Consider the following 14788-nt stretch of genomic DNA (forward strand, 5'->3'; position numbering starts at 1 on the left):
TCTGGTGGAGCACCGGTGTGGAGTCACTAGGCTCCAGTAGTGCCATGCTGGAGTATGCAGTGCACACCCATTAGCATGGCTGCATCAGTGCTGGAAAGTAGGATAGGATTGGGTCCTTAGAACGACATGAATATCTTCTATTCATGAGACCACATTATGATAGAGATGCATTACAGAGAGGAAAGTGAACCTGTGTATCTAGTCCATTCTCTACAGACCACAACGCAGCTGCAACATTACAGAAACCACAGTTCATCACAGACATATAGGAAATAATCAGGGAAAGTACATGCCCACACATAGCATGATTATATGAGTTAGCCCTTGCCCCCTGGCAAAAGGAGAGTCATCCACCTTGCGGTGCATGGAGGACCACCTCGTGACCTTACTCCAGTTCACTTGTAACGCAGTCCAAAAGATGCATCCGCAGATCTCTTGAAGTGTCAGAAGCATGTTTAGACAGCACTGTCAAGATAGGACTGTACATTTGACTCCAGAGCCTAGGAGGCCATGGCAAGAAATTTTAAAATGACTTGGTGATAGATTGGAAAAATGATGCATAAATACAATCCAGTATATGGAGGGCAAACACTGAAGAGGATAGGCTGATGCTGTTGTGGAGATGTTACAAGAACTGCTAAATGTCTGAGGCCTAGCAATCAAGATACTGTACCATATTTAAACAGTCAAAATATTTACTGCTCTTCAGCTCCTGCCATCAGCTGCAATATTATAAATTCTAAAAACAGATAGTGCACTTCCCCAAAATAAAAAAAACCACCATCAGGCTTTTATTCAGGATTTTACTATTTTTTCCCCACATTTTAATGGCTTTTATACTGATTCCCCTGTCTACTGTTTCTATATTGATTCCACAGCAATATTCCACACTTCTGCTTTTTCATGAGCATAGAAATGATGAAGCAGAGTGAACATCTTGGGTTAGATCTCACCTAAATATGCTGAGCAGAAAGACACTTCTGCATGTGCAGGGAAGACAAGATTTTTGCCAACTCCCCCTTTCCAGGCCATACCCCTCTCTGTTCCTGAGGAACCCTCAACCTTTAGGATTGGCTTGTGGAATATAGGGAGGAGCTGCAGGAAAGTCTTATTCAACATGTCACTCTAGTTCTCTGAAACTAAACCTTTAACTACAAAAGTGGAGAAAACATTGTGAGAGGACCCACTAGTCAATGAAATCAACACTCAAAACAATCCTTTTAAGCTCAACTTAAAAGGTTATTTGTTGCTTGTTAGACTATATGTTAAAACCCTGCTAATTGGGTAAGAGGCACTTTTTTAAGTGGGTGCTCCTTTTTTTAGCAGGGGGAGAGTAACTGGCCCACCTCACCCCAGCACTGTGTTCTAGTGGCTGTCTGCTGGTATTCTTTTTGCATCTTTTTAGATTGTGAGCCTTTTTGGGACAGGGAGCCATTTAGTTATTTGATTTTCTCTGTAAACCGCTTTGTGAACATTTAGTTGAAAAGCGGTATATAAATACTATTATTATTGTTATTATTATTAAAAGAGCTTTGCATGACAATACCGCCACCATTAATTTTGTTTCAGTAAAACAGTTCAAAATGCGTCTTTGCCTGGTGTATGGGAGACAACAAAGGATGCAATTGAGAAATATAAAGTCATTTAGCATGGATTATTTCAACAGGTCAGGATCTATCAGATAAACATGCTGCTCTGTAGTTTTCAGACTTGTGCCGAACCTTTCCAGATAATGAGAGCAAATTCTAAAATGCACAAAATACAGCAACCACATTAGCACATACAAACATTTATTCTGAAAGTTCCATTCTATTCACCATTGTTCAGAAACACATCAAAGCACTTTATGGCAGTGAAAATAGCTCTTACCCCTCTGGCTCACTCATCCATTATATTCCCTTAAAGCTGCAAAATGTGCAATCCACTTAAAAAATATGTTGCTTTTTATTTACTTTTAATGAAAAGTTAACACAAAGGAAAAAAAATGTACTGGGCCTTCTGCAATCTCCCTCCCACTCATCCCACCCCACAGATGTCCCACCTCCAAATAACTTAAAAGATAGTTTAAAAGTTTAAAACGTCATTTTAAAATGAAGTGCATCTCTTTAGTCATAATAATTATACCTTAAACATTCTAAAACCTCATAAATTACTTCCTTGGGAAAAAGGCCGCAAGCCTCTGCTTTTTGATTGGAAGAATGTGTATTTCCTGCGAGTTCATTTTCTTTAACTTCACACTCCGGTTTTTGATGGGTTTCCTAAGTGCTTCGGCATTATCCCGGGCCTCTGGCTGGTTCTTCATATCGTAACACTGCAGCACCGAGTCCTGGGGCAGATCCCTTTTGAAAGAAAAGTTCTTGGTGGAAACCCCCGAGAGGCCTTTGATCTTGCCACAGAATATAGTCGGCACCGCGTCCTTGACCGACACAATCACTTTGGCCGTCTGCGAAGTGCTCACTATCTCAATATTGCCACCAGCTGAGGGCTCACAGGGTGCTATACTAGTTTGATCCACCAGCCATTTGGACTGGTGTCTCAGGAGTTCAGATGAGCTGCCACTGATCACTCTACTTTCAGCCTTTGCTGGGGCCTCGTGAGGTTTTGGAGGAACAAAGGATGAAGCAGTGTTGGAAAGTTTATCTGCTATAGAAGGTGCAGCAGCGCCATCCATCATGGATCCAGAGCCAGTGGTACTTGTGGTGTCAGTGCTGCTAGCTTTCCGACAGGAAGCAATTGATAGGTCCAAAGCACTGTCTTCAGGGGAGAGCTGGAGACTGTCCTCACTTTCTTTAAGCAAAGGTACTGTTTTCATAGACAGATCAAGGACCTCATTCTCGTTACCCATTTTGATGACGGTATGCCGATTCAGCTGGGAAACTTCCCTGTGGTGGATGAAATCAAATGGTTTCATTTCTTCTTTCTCCAAGGGAGTCTGAGTGCCTTTGCAGGAATGCAGGATGAATGAAGCAGCTGGCTTTGGGCAGTCCAGGTTGGCCTTGGATTCAGCACTATGAGGCACCGGGATAGGAATGGGAATTGGGATAGGGACTGGAACAGGCAAAGGAACAATCACAGGGTACGGTACTAAGAGTGTAGCTGGGGGAACCAGTGGAGATAAAGGAGAACTGAAGGGCTGTGGTGGGACAGAAGAGCAGTCAGGTGGGGGCTGATAGGGCGATGAACCCAAGGCTCCTTGTGGGGGAAAGAGATCCTGCAGAACTGCAGCAAACCCAGGTGTCTGAAACACAGGAGGCAAGACAGGCTCCTGAGTTGGATTGGATGGTTTCTGATCCAGTAGCTGTGGCTGTCCAACTGGGGCAGAAGAGCCCTGAAAGAGACTGCTGTGGATGGGGTTGGCAGCACAGGGAGAACTCTGAGGTAACACCAGTGGAGAGTTGAGATGCTGAAAGACATGCTGCTCCAAGAGGACAGGCAATGGGACTGGCCCTTGAGTTGTCATGACATATGGAGTATTACCGTTGGGAGCAATCTGAGGGGCGGCGCTTCCTGCAACTTGCAGGTGTATCGGCAGAACCACCGGGCTGTCCCCTAAACAAATTGGCTGAAGCACTGTGGCAGCTACCTTGAGAGCAACCCCACTCTGGGATTCTGTTGGGGGTGTCAATATTGATGGCGTGGGGACAGTTACCAGGGGCGAAAGTGCTTTTTTCATCAAGTCCGCTGAATTAATATTCCAGGCTTCGGCCGTTATCAGCTGGGCAACACCATTCTCTAGCTTGCTGTTAGCCATTGCTGAAGGTGAATTGGTAACGTCCATGGAAAGGTTCTGCGTATCCTTATACAGTTCCTCCATTTTACAGGATATCCGAGGCTCTGAAGAATAGGAGTTTACATAGTTGACAGTGACATCCACATCATCGCTGCAAAGCCTGCAAAACAGAGACACATTTTACGCACTGCAAAAATCTCTTACTTAAAATAATATTTGCACACTTCACATAATATTTGCAACTTATTTTTAGTGCACCCCTCACCAAAGTAGTCATTTTCATCTTTTGGGAGCAAGCAGTTTTATCATAGTGTGTCCTAGGCCAGTGCATACAGTATATAGACACATATACAGAACATACATCTTTGAGTGTTATAGGAAGAGTCCTGGGTAAGTTAGAGATAGTTGTAAACAAAGATAATTCAAGGACTGAGACAGCAACAGTCAAATGGAAGACAAGTGCTAGTTTGCAGAACAAGAATTCAGACCGTTCATTTTATACTTTTTAAACAAATCTTCATACATTGGCACCATGTAACACAGGGAAGCAGCTGCACTGTTTACACTCAACAAGAGCCTTAAACTGAGGTATCCTAAAAATAACCCATAATAAAAACGATGCATTCTGGAGATGGAAAACTTCACTTGCACTGAAACAAATTGCACGCCTTCTGCCACTGAACTCCTAAAACGCACCAGTCCAAGCATACTGCTTGAGAAATCTTTAAACAGTGCGTTAAGCAGGACCACAATGCACACATGTATTTTCATGAGGCAGGATTTCCCCATATTTTTAAAAAGGACCTCATTCTCCAGAGCTCCACAATGACAGAAATATAAAGCAGAAATCTTTATTAATAGGAATATAAAGAATTAACATCAAAGCTGCATTAAATTTACTTTGACAGGCTAATCTTGACAGCGCAGATGTCAGGAAAAAAGCAGACACTCTTCCCATTGTAAACCATGAGAACTTTAGCACGCCTTCAAGAACTGTCTGCCGACACCCATGGCAGTTAGTCCAAATCATTTGCCCCATGAAAGCTTTCATGCTCTCTAGTATAGTCAGATGTCCCTTGTGAAAAAGGGTGCTTCTTAATGCAGAACTTCAGGTCCCAAAGCAGGAAAGGCAGAAGTACTGCTTGTTATATTTAACAACTTTGTATCTTCATTTATATTCCATCTTTCTCGTGAATGAAATTTTTTTTACCAGAGTCATGTCACTGTTAATCTGAGCCCTTTGAGCAGGACAGATTACAAGTCTAACATACACTGACAAACACTGACATAGTTGACATAACAGTAACCTGGTAGAGTATGGAGAAGTTTGTACCCTGGGATACTGCAATCCCAGGGTACAAACTCTACAGGAGGGACAGTGAGGGGCGCAACGGAGGTGGGGTGGCCTTCTATGTCAAAGAAGGCATGGAATCTAACAGAGTAGAAGTTGAAGGATGGAATCCACCTCTTCTATAGAATCGCTACGAGTTAAATTATCAGACCCAAAGAGTGATGTAGTTCGGAGTGAGGCCCAAGGAGTGGGGACATACTTTCGTCCTCTGGATCAAGAATCTGAAGACGACCCTGACATGAGGGAACAAATCAGGGAGGCATCCATGAGACACATTATCACAACAACTGGGAACTTCAACAATCCTCACATCGACTGGGTCAATTCATGTTCTGGTCATGAAACTGAGACTGGATTTCTTGATATGCTAAATGAGTGTGCCTTAGAGCAGCTGATCATGGAGCCAACCAGAGGACAGGTGACTTTGATTTGGTACAGTGTGGTACCAGGATCTGGTGAGGGATGCAGATGTTATGGAACTGCTGGGGAACAGTGACCATGCTGCAATCTATTCCAACATTCATGCTGAGGGAAAGTACTAAGCAAAGCTGACACGATAACCCTTGATTTCCAAAGGGTGGACATCTCACAAATGAAGAGACTAGTTAGAAAGCGGCTGAAAGGGAAAGTAAAAAGGGTCAAATCTCTCCAGAGTGCATTGTGGCTGTTTAAAATCACAACAATAGTGGCCCAGTTGGTGTGTATACCACAAAGGAGGAAGGACTCTCGTAAGTCTAGGCTGGTGCCAGCATGGCTAAAGAGGAGAGCTGGAGAGGCTAAGAAGTGCAAGGGGGCTCTCTTAGTCTAGTCCTAATAAAGAAAAACAAAACACCAACTCCGGCAAAAGAAATGTTAAAAGATAATAAAAGAGGAAAAGAAAGACTTTGAGAAGCTTATGGCCAGAAATATTAAGGGAAATAATAAAAGCTTTTTCAACTATATTAAAGCAGGAAACCTGCTAGGCAGCCTGCTGGATAGTGGGGAGGGGACTTTGGAGATTGCATAGACATTACATGAGTCCTTTGCATCCGTCTTCACCGGAAAAGAGCTCAGGCAGATACTGCTGCCTGAACAGCCCCTCCTGGGAAGGATGACAAAAGAATAAAGTCAAATAAGAATTCAAGGGTGAAAGTTACTAATCTTCTGACTAAAATATGCAACTTATCCCTTAAAATGGCTATTGTGGCAGAGGAGAATAGCTAAAGTAGCATCAATCTTTTAAAAAGGAGGGAGAGTGGACCCAAGAAACTACAGAACAGGCAATCCAACATCTGTTTCAGGTAAGGTGGTAGAATGCCTAAACAAGGATAAAATCTTTGAGCATATAGAACAGGGCTCTCTAAACTTTTTGGCACGAGGGCTGCATCCTATATCTGACACAGTGTTGAGGGCCGGAAAATAAATACATGGAGAACCGATGACTGACTACAATAAGTGGGTGGGCATGGAAGGAGGAGGGGAGCAGAGGGCAAAACTGAATCGCACAGGAAGAGGGGGAATGAATTTTGAAAAAGCATCAAGCAAGCTATGACGCAAATCACAATTTTTGTTTTGGTCTTATTTTCTGTTCCATATAAGTTTAATGTAGACATTAATTGTAATTTATAATTATATCACAGGTCTCCAAGCATTGGTGTGTATATCTTGTTCAGCCACTAGAGGTGCTGAATGTAACGCAGTGCAGTGCAGTGCAATGCAATGCAATGGAATAATTTCTTACCTCTGGTGGCTGAGTGAGGTATATAACCATCCTTGGAAACCCAGAAGTGTGTCTTTTTTGCTGTTTTTAGCCTTGAAAGGAACTACATGGGTCTGATACAACCCTTTGGGCCATGGGCTGGGGTTTGGAGACCCCTGATACTGAAGAACAAGTGTTACTAAGGGAGAATCAGCATGACTCTCGTGGTATCACTCAGGCATCACACACTTCTAGTAGGGACTTAGACCCACTGAAAGCAGTGGGACTTACTTCCAAGTAAGCATGCATAGAATTGCACCTTTCTTCTAGTTCTCATTACTGTCTATGTCTATTAACTTTTTACTGTCTATGCCAACACACTTTAAAACAGCCAAATCCTGACACATACATAATAATACACATTTAAAATGACTGAGCAGTCCATTTAACAATAACTGCCAACTTGAATTACACAAAGGGGTGAGCATACACACAACATTTAAAATACTAATGCAGGCTCTGATGACATTAAACAGTTGCCTTATTTATTTCAGTTTAAACTCAACACTAAAATGGAATAATATTTGTTCACCAATGAGGCTTTACAAAAGAGAAACTTATCCAATGGGGAGTATGTGTATGGGGAAGGGAAGATAAATGGAGGTAGTTATAATCCCCAAGACAGCTTTCCAAATAGATAGCAAAATTAAAGACCACAATCAACACAAGGTTTTAAGCCCTTAAGCCCAGCAATTTCAGTGATCTTAGGTACACCTAACCTTGTGCTAACTGCAGCTTAGGAGTGTTGCACTTAAATTCTAATCTGAAGTTTGTAAACTGCAGCCATTGCTTCTTTGTTCCCAATATTCTGTGATGCAATGGGGCCTAACCTAACCTAATTAGACTGCAAAGAGCTTTCCAAATCACCTTCAGAAATAACATACTATAAAGTACGCTTCCACCATGCCCTCTACAAGCTGCTCTCATGCCAATTTCAATCCACCCTGCCAAAGAGTTCTATGAAGCCCAAAAAAGCCTGCTCACTGCTTTGCAATTTTTTTTTCAAAAGTGACCGTAGTGTAGGATTGCCTGTTGCAAAAAAAAGAACCCCTAGGAACCCATGCGAGACTCCTAGTTTTCAGCATAGTCAGACTTATAAATAATACGACCCTGCCAATGAAACCATGTCAAGTTCTCCTCTGAAGAATCATCCTTCACCAGCAACAGTGTCTCTAGAACAATTTTTACTAAGGAGTGCTTGTTAACTTGCATTTTCAGAAAAGAGTCTAAACAAAAAAATCTGTCTTGCCACTAACACAAAGCCAACCCACCCATCCATAATAATAACAACCTGAATAACTGACACATGACAAAATATGCTTAGGGTGGAAATAGACCGACTCCTGGTTCAATCAAGTTATGAAAGCTTGACATTACACAGATACCACATAACACACTGCCCTAGATAGGCAACTGCTGATGTCTGGTGGACACACACTAAAATAATCTACAGAAAGAGCTCCATGTCTCTTCTAATAAATACGCACTTATACTTTTGATATACCAAGAAAGTTACCAGTGCACTAAGCTGCTTGGTTTAAACTAGGAAAAATACTTTTTAAATGTTACTTTTTTTGCTGGTTTTGGATTGTTTCATCTGTTGTGGCTTAATTAATAGTGATCTCTGTTTTCATGAGAAACTAATGACCTTGCAGGACCTCAGGGAGCTCCCATTCCCCTGCTTAATCCATTTAGCTATGAAAAATAGAGAAATTATAGTGAAAACGATACTACAAAGGAGACCTGAAAGGTAGGCTAAGGGGATTAGCGTGCTGCACAAACAGTTAACTGAGTGAGAATCAGTATAAAATATAAGACGACCCAATCTAACTGGTTTGCTTAAAGCAGGGGTGCTCACACTTTTTTGGCTCGAGAGCTACTTTGAAACCCAGCAAGGCCCGGAGATCTACCAGGGGGGAAGGAAGCGTCTGACAGACACCCCCTTTGATGTATGGAGCCCCTGCTGGACCAGGTCAGAGGAGGCCCACCAAGTCCAACTTCCTGTGCCCCACAGTGGCCCACCAGATGCTTCAGGAAGCACACGGGAGGCCTCTCCTCTCTCCCCACCCCACATACTGGGGGCAGCCACAGGTCCCCCCAAGAGGCACATGCCCTTGCTGCACTATGGGGGGGGAAGAGCTCCCTACTCCCCGCCCCCCCAAACTCTTTGTGGCTGCGCCCCGAGACCAGCAGGGAGAGGGAGCGTCGCAGGTCCTCCTCGGAAGGGGCGAGAGGCTTCCCCGTTTCCATGGAGGGGCTGCGCGTGCAGGCGGCAGGGGGGTCGTCTCACCTGTCAGCCCCGATCTACCTATTGTCGCGATCTACCTATTGAGCACCCCTGGCTTAAAGGATTGCAAAGCTGGAGAAACTGGATAGTTAGAAAGGTACCTTGAAGAAAAGCCTATGGATGTATCACCTTTTAAATACAATCAATCTGTATTGTTTTCCATGCCGAATTTTATGTCTCTCTAGGAATCTATATTTTGTTGGAAGTTTTTCTGGCATTGCTTTGGGTTTTGGTTACCAGCAACAAAGAAGAAGTGGGCGGGGGGGGAACCTTTTCTTTAAAAAAGTTAGTCAAACAAGAAATCACCCTGTCCTTTTCTCCCCCCCCCCCCATCCATGTACAATGCATACACCTTAGACAGAATGTGTGCACTAATTATTGGCTCAATTCTTCTTATGAGATTGAAGGAATATTTACAGAGCCCTATGAAAAGCAAATTCTTTTTTCTGCTTTCCTTTTTAATTGTCAGCTGCTTTGAAAAGACACGAGGTCTTCACACCTCCAGCTTTCTGTCTGTGGGTGGGCTCTGCCCTGCTGCTCCTAATGCCTGGAACTACATCCCCATCTCTTGAGTCATCAAGCCTCTTCCCTCTTAGAAGCTGAAAATGTGCTCATGTGTTACAAGGCAGCCTGAGTGCATTAACTGTCAGGTGGCTACTATGCCTTCTCTGAGGCATACCCAGTAGGTTCTATTGAGTTCCTTTTTTTTTTTTTTTAAGTTGTCAAAAAAATTGCAGTTGGATGTCACTTTTATGGTAGAAATAGCCAATTTTTTCCTCCAGCCTCATGATTATTCATCATAATAAAGATTATGGCATCAGTCAGTGGTGGGGATTCAATTTCTGTTTATTCAGTTTTACAGCTGTGTGTGGGAAGGGACTCTCAAATCAAGTAGCACCTACATCATCACTGCAGGAGCTCCTTTCTAAAAAAAAGACAGAATGCAACTCCTCCTTTGGATTCAGAGATACATTTTCATGACTCTGAGATGGTGGCTGGATTGAGACTTTTATGTGCAACCATAGTTAGAGCTTCCAAACACACAAACAATGGTTAGAGCTGCTTGTCTGCCTTTGTTTCCCATTTGCTGAGGATTCAGTCTCATAAATTCACTCCAGTCTTCATCATGCAGCAGTCTCTGAGGCAGAGCAATGACCCTGACTGTGGTTATAATTCAGACATAACACAAAGCCACAGTTAGCGTAAAATGTGTTTTGCAAATAAACTTCAAGCTGATTTCAGACACTGGTTTGTAAATATTAAGCAAGCTACAGTTTATGGTCAAGCTTTGATTAAGACGTAATGCAAAATCATGCTTTAGTGAAATAGATAATGGCTTCACATCATGTCTGAACTCAGCTAGTGTGCTCTTAATTAAGACTTTTTGAAGGTAAAAGTTTATCCTGTAGTTTATAACCAACCTCCCAGCAAATATTGGTTTGTGAGGAATACCTTGTACTGGCAATGGCTTTCCTTTGCTTTCTTGAAATTTCAAAGTCCTACTTTTGATCAAAAAGATGACAAGCAGTTCAAACCCACTTTAGTTTGTTGAAGTATTCTATAAGCCAGTTATTTTCAACTTTTTTCATCTCATGGCACACTGACACAATGCTAAAATTGTCAAGACACACCATCAGTTTTTTGACAATGTACAAGGCACACCACACTGCTTGCTGGGAACTCACATACCCCAATGGCCCTATTAATATATGACCTTCTCCCAAACTCCAACAGCACACCTGCAGACTATTCATGGCACACCAATGTGCCATGGCACAGTGGTAGAAAATTGCTGCTTTAAGCTCTATTGACACATTCTTTACTGGACCCCCCCCCCATACTGCCAGCATGCATGTTGGCAGGCATTACCCTGATCCTCTTTCCACTTGCTGAAAGTGAGCAGGACAAGGACTTGCAGTCCAATCCTAACAATTATCCAATGCTAATGGAGTTGTCTCATCAGGGTACATACTACGTTCTGTGGTGGTAGGGCATCACTGATGGATTGTGGCTGCATCAGTGCTGGAAAGTTGGTTAGGCTTGGGCTGTTGGAGAGACAACTGATGCAGCTCAGTGGACAATGGGCAGACAAAGGATGTAGGACACCCCCATCGCTGACCCTCCCCAACCTGCCAATCAAAATGGCTGCTTCAGCCATCCTCATAGCTAGGCCAGCCCTGTCTGTCGAGAAAGAGTAGAAAAACGATAGAACTTCCTTCCTTTGCATAGTTAGCAGTGCCTATAATTTAAAATAGTTGTTTTGCTGTTTCTTACTTTATATATATTATATCTTAAGATATAGAACTTTATATCTGAAATAGGAGAGAAATAACACCAGACATATTTAGGTGCTATTGCTTGCAAGATGAAGACAAAGATGCACTAGCCCCTTCCACCTTTAAGGAAGCCATCATGCCAGACAGAATTCCTGTCCACATGTACAAATTATTAAATGTTTACTTTCTTACAGCAATGAAAGCAGATCTGCTGTGAAACAGAATACTGCCAGGCATCTCATAGTGGAAATGATAGGACTTAAGGATAAAGCTTACTATTCAATGATGACTGTTGCTTTCTACAAAACTATGTGGAAACACCAAGGAAATGCCATTAAAGAAAGTGGTACTGGATTAATCCTATTATGTGTTTCATTCCTGACAACAGATGTGCAATTAAGTCAGGTAGCACAGTTCAGTGCCATAAAGGTCTAATCACAGTGTTTGAATCAGTAAGACCACCAAGCATAAATGCCTTTATTACTGTATTATGGCTTCTGCCCATATCACATCTACTGATACAAAAGTGACAAATAAAATTGAGAAATATCAATAGCAGTGAGAAGGAAAGTTGACCCAGGTTTGAGACTGGAAAAGCAAACAGAGTTTCCTGCCCAAACAGGTTGTCTAACTGTGAACTCTAATATAAACCTTCCAAGTTGTGCTACATCTGATTCATCCCTTCAGCTTGAGGCTTCAGACTCCCTGCATTTCCAGCACCATAGCACAGGACTCTCATGAAAATATGTCCCAGGGATAGTCATAGTTTTGATGTTTACTTTGGGACTCAGATCTCAGGAAGCACATGAGACTAGGTTAACATCAGAAATCTTTTTATACTGGAAACTTCAATTGCATTACTCTCCTATGGGAAAATGTGTTTTATACAAATTATGTTGTTTGTAATTAAAATTTCCCTGTCGACTGATTATTTAGTATCATTTTTCACTGGTATTATGGTCACCAGCAAAACAAAGAAAAATGAGCTGTTCTGAGAACACAGCCACTAAAAACAAATAAGGCTGATTCATTTTTTACAAACTCTTCCTGATTTTTGTTTCCTTAGTAAATTGATATCTGAACAGAAAAGATAAAGGATGCCATTTAAATGCACAAAACAAAACATGGTATTTGATCCTTTTCTTTCAGTCCAGATCGGTGAGAAGCCATTGGCAAAGCATGTTTTCCCTAGAAATCAAGAGACAAGGCTTTTGTTGACTTTAGTAGAATCTCTGTAAAACAATGGCTTAACTCAGTGTGTCGTAACACAGCCTCACGTACTAGAATCATCTGGCAAGGCACATCCAAATCCACTGCATTGCTTCAGAGCAATAAACCAGTCAAAAGTCCAAGTATTGTCACAGCAGCAACAGTGTACATTCCTTGGTCTGCAAGGTCCAGCAGTTGGAAAGAGTGGCAGCCCAATCCGTGCTGCCCCAAAATGGCTGCCGCAGCATCCTAAGCGCTAACCAGGCAGCGCTGGCAGCATCTAGGGAGAAAGGGACTTTCATGCCCTTCCCTCATGTAAGGCAAGTAGCCCCACAGTGGGGCTACTCGATTCTGCGGCAACCTTTGAGCTGCCATAGAATCGAGAGCCTCCATGTCAGGCCCACAGCCTGACACGGAGGCTCTGGATGTGGAGAAGTGGAGCTAGCACTGGTGCTGGACTGGTACGGAGGGCTGTGAACGTGTTTTACCAGCAGTGCAAGGTCATGATTTGGCTCTGAGACAGTTCTGCTAGAATATACAAGACTGTGCAGCCCTGCACATGGATGTCTTTAGTGAGCTTAATAGAAGATATTGATGCAGGGTAAAGTCAGGAACGCTGAGGTTCATTTTATAATATGTTAAATACTTTAAACTTCATTCTTTTATTTTCTTTTGCAGGATCAATCCTACCATCAAACAGGTTGCTTCTGGCAGCTTACAGTTCTGATGTTGGACTTCAACCTGGAAGATCCAGTCCTCGCTAGCCACAAAGCTTCCTGGGAGACCTTAGGCCAGTCACTTTCTCTCACAGGGTTGTTGTGAGGACAAAAGAAAGGAGGGAACCCTGTATATCATCCTGAAGTCCTTGGAGGAAAGGTGGTATAAACATGTGAAAAATAAACGGCCTTGACACTGTCATGAACAAAACGCCTGTTGTCTGCTTAAAGATTGCAGTACAGTGATAAGCATCCATTTGGTTCCAATAAGATGAGCTTAGAAAGCCTTCCAACTTTTATTTAAAACGGAACCTTTCAGGATTAAAATTTCATCTTCTTTGACGTTCACACACTTAGCTGTGAAGTATCTAAATTGTTCCTTGGGTTATATACACTACCCTAGAGGTATATGACTTGTGAAATGTACAAGCTAACAGTGCTGCAGCTTTGCACATTTAGGACATTGTTACCAAAAACTTGCTCCCAACATATCCAACATTTAGTTATTAAAGTACTATTTGATTTTTGAGAATAAAATATACTGGGGTATAAAATGTCAATTCTCTAAGGGATGACAAAACTCAAAAGTGACCCTAAGAGGTGTCAACTGTCCTATCAGAAAATGATTAACCACTAGAGATAGAATTCCTGGTGCTTAGAACTGCAGACTTTGTGGTGTTGTAGATGCTTAGGGAATCCATGTTTTCAAAGGTTGGAAAGCTAGCAGCCAACCTTATAAAAAGATAACTTCTACATCTGTACTAAAGCAAGAAGTTTTGCTAAAGAGTCTGTCTAAAGAGAGAGAGAAAAGAAGGTCCTGGCAGCTCTTGTTCTAGCGGGTTTGCTTTATGTACAGTTTTAGCCCATTTATTTGCAGATTTTGTATCCCTGTATTAGGCTTGACGTGGGTTCCCTGGACCCTCACTGAAACAGGTTCAGTTCAACCAGAACCCTTTCAAGGCGACCAGAGCTATGCTCTGGTTGCCTCCGAAGGGCTTTCTGAAACCCACAGAGGCCATGTACGCCCTCCTACAGTCTCTGTGAGCTTCAGCAAAATAACCCGGAGGGCTTCCCCAGGCCTCAGAATGCCTTAAAAGATATTAAAACATCATTTCCAGTTTCCCAAGTGAAACCATGTTGCATTTTTTTTTTTTTGCCTTCAGGCTTCATTCAGAAGCCACAGAGGCTGCAGGCAGGCATGCTTCAGAAAGCCCTCTGGAGGTGACTGGAACACAGTTCCAGTTCTGGTTGTCTTAGGAGGGTTTAAAAGTACAGAAACAGGATTTGGTTATCCAGTTTTTGGTATCCATGGGGTCATGGATAGGGGTCATGGATGGGGTCATGGATAAAGAGGTCAGAGATCCCTTGCAGATAGGAGGCGCCATCTGTAATTCCTACCTATCTGGTCAGTTTCATAGCACAAAGGTTTTTGCTAGGAAGCAAGGTGAAAAGGAAATTTGGTGTGAGTCTTAAATCTCTGC

The 14788-nt window shown here is 42.5% G+C and overlaps 1 protein-coding gene across 2 annotated transcripts in view; it reads right to left on the minus strand.

The window, feature by feature from the left end:
* Positions 1 to 1565: 1565 nt before the first annotated feature.
* Positions 1566 to 14788, minus strand: part of RAI2 (retinoic acid induced 2) — a 42751-nt gene continuing 29528 nt past the window's right edge. For both annotated transcript variants that reach the window (XM_066621226.1, XM_066621227.1), the window contains exon 2: positions 1566 to 3890. In XM_066621226.1, coding sequence (XP_066477323.1) covers positions 2150 to 3814 — 1665 coding nt within the window. In that variant the 5' untranslated portion in view covers positions 3815 to 3890 and the 3' untranslated portion in view covers positions 1566 to 2149. The remainder of the gene's footprint in view (positions 3891 to 14788) is intronic.

The sequence above is a fragment of the Tiliqua scincoides genome, chromosome 3 (assembly GCF_035046505.1).
Source record: "Tiliqua scincoides isolate rTilSci1 chromosome 3, rTilSci1.hap2, whole genome shotgun sequence".
NCBI classification, from domain to species: domain Eukaryota; kingdom Metazoa; phylum Chordata; class Lepidosauria; order Squamata; family Scincidae; genus Tiliqua; species Tiliqua scincoides.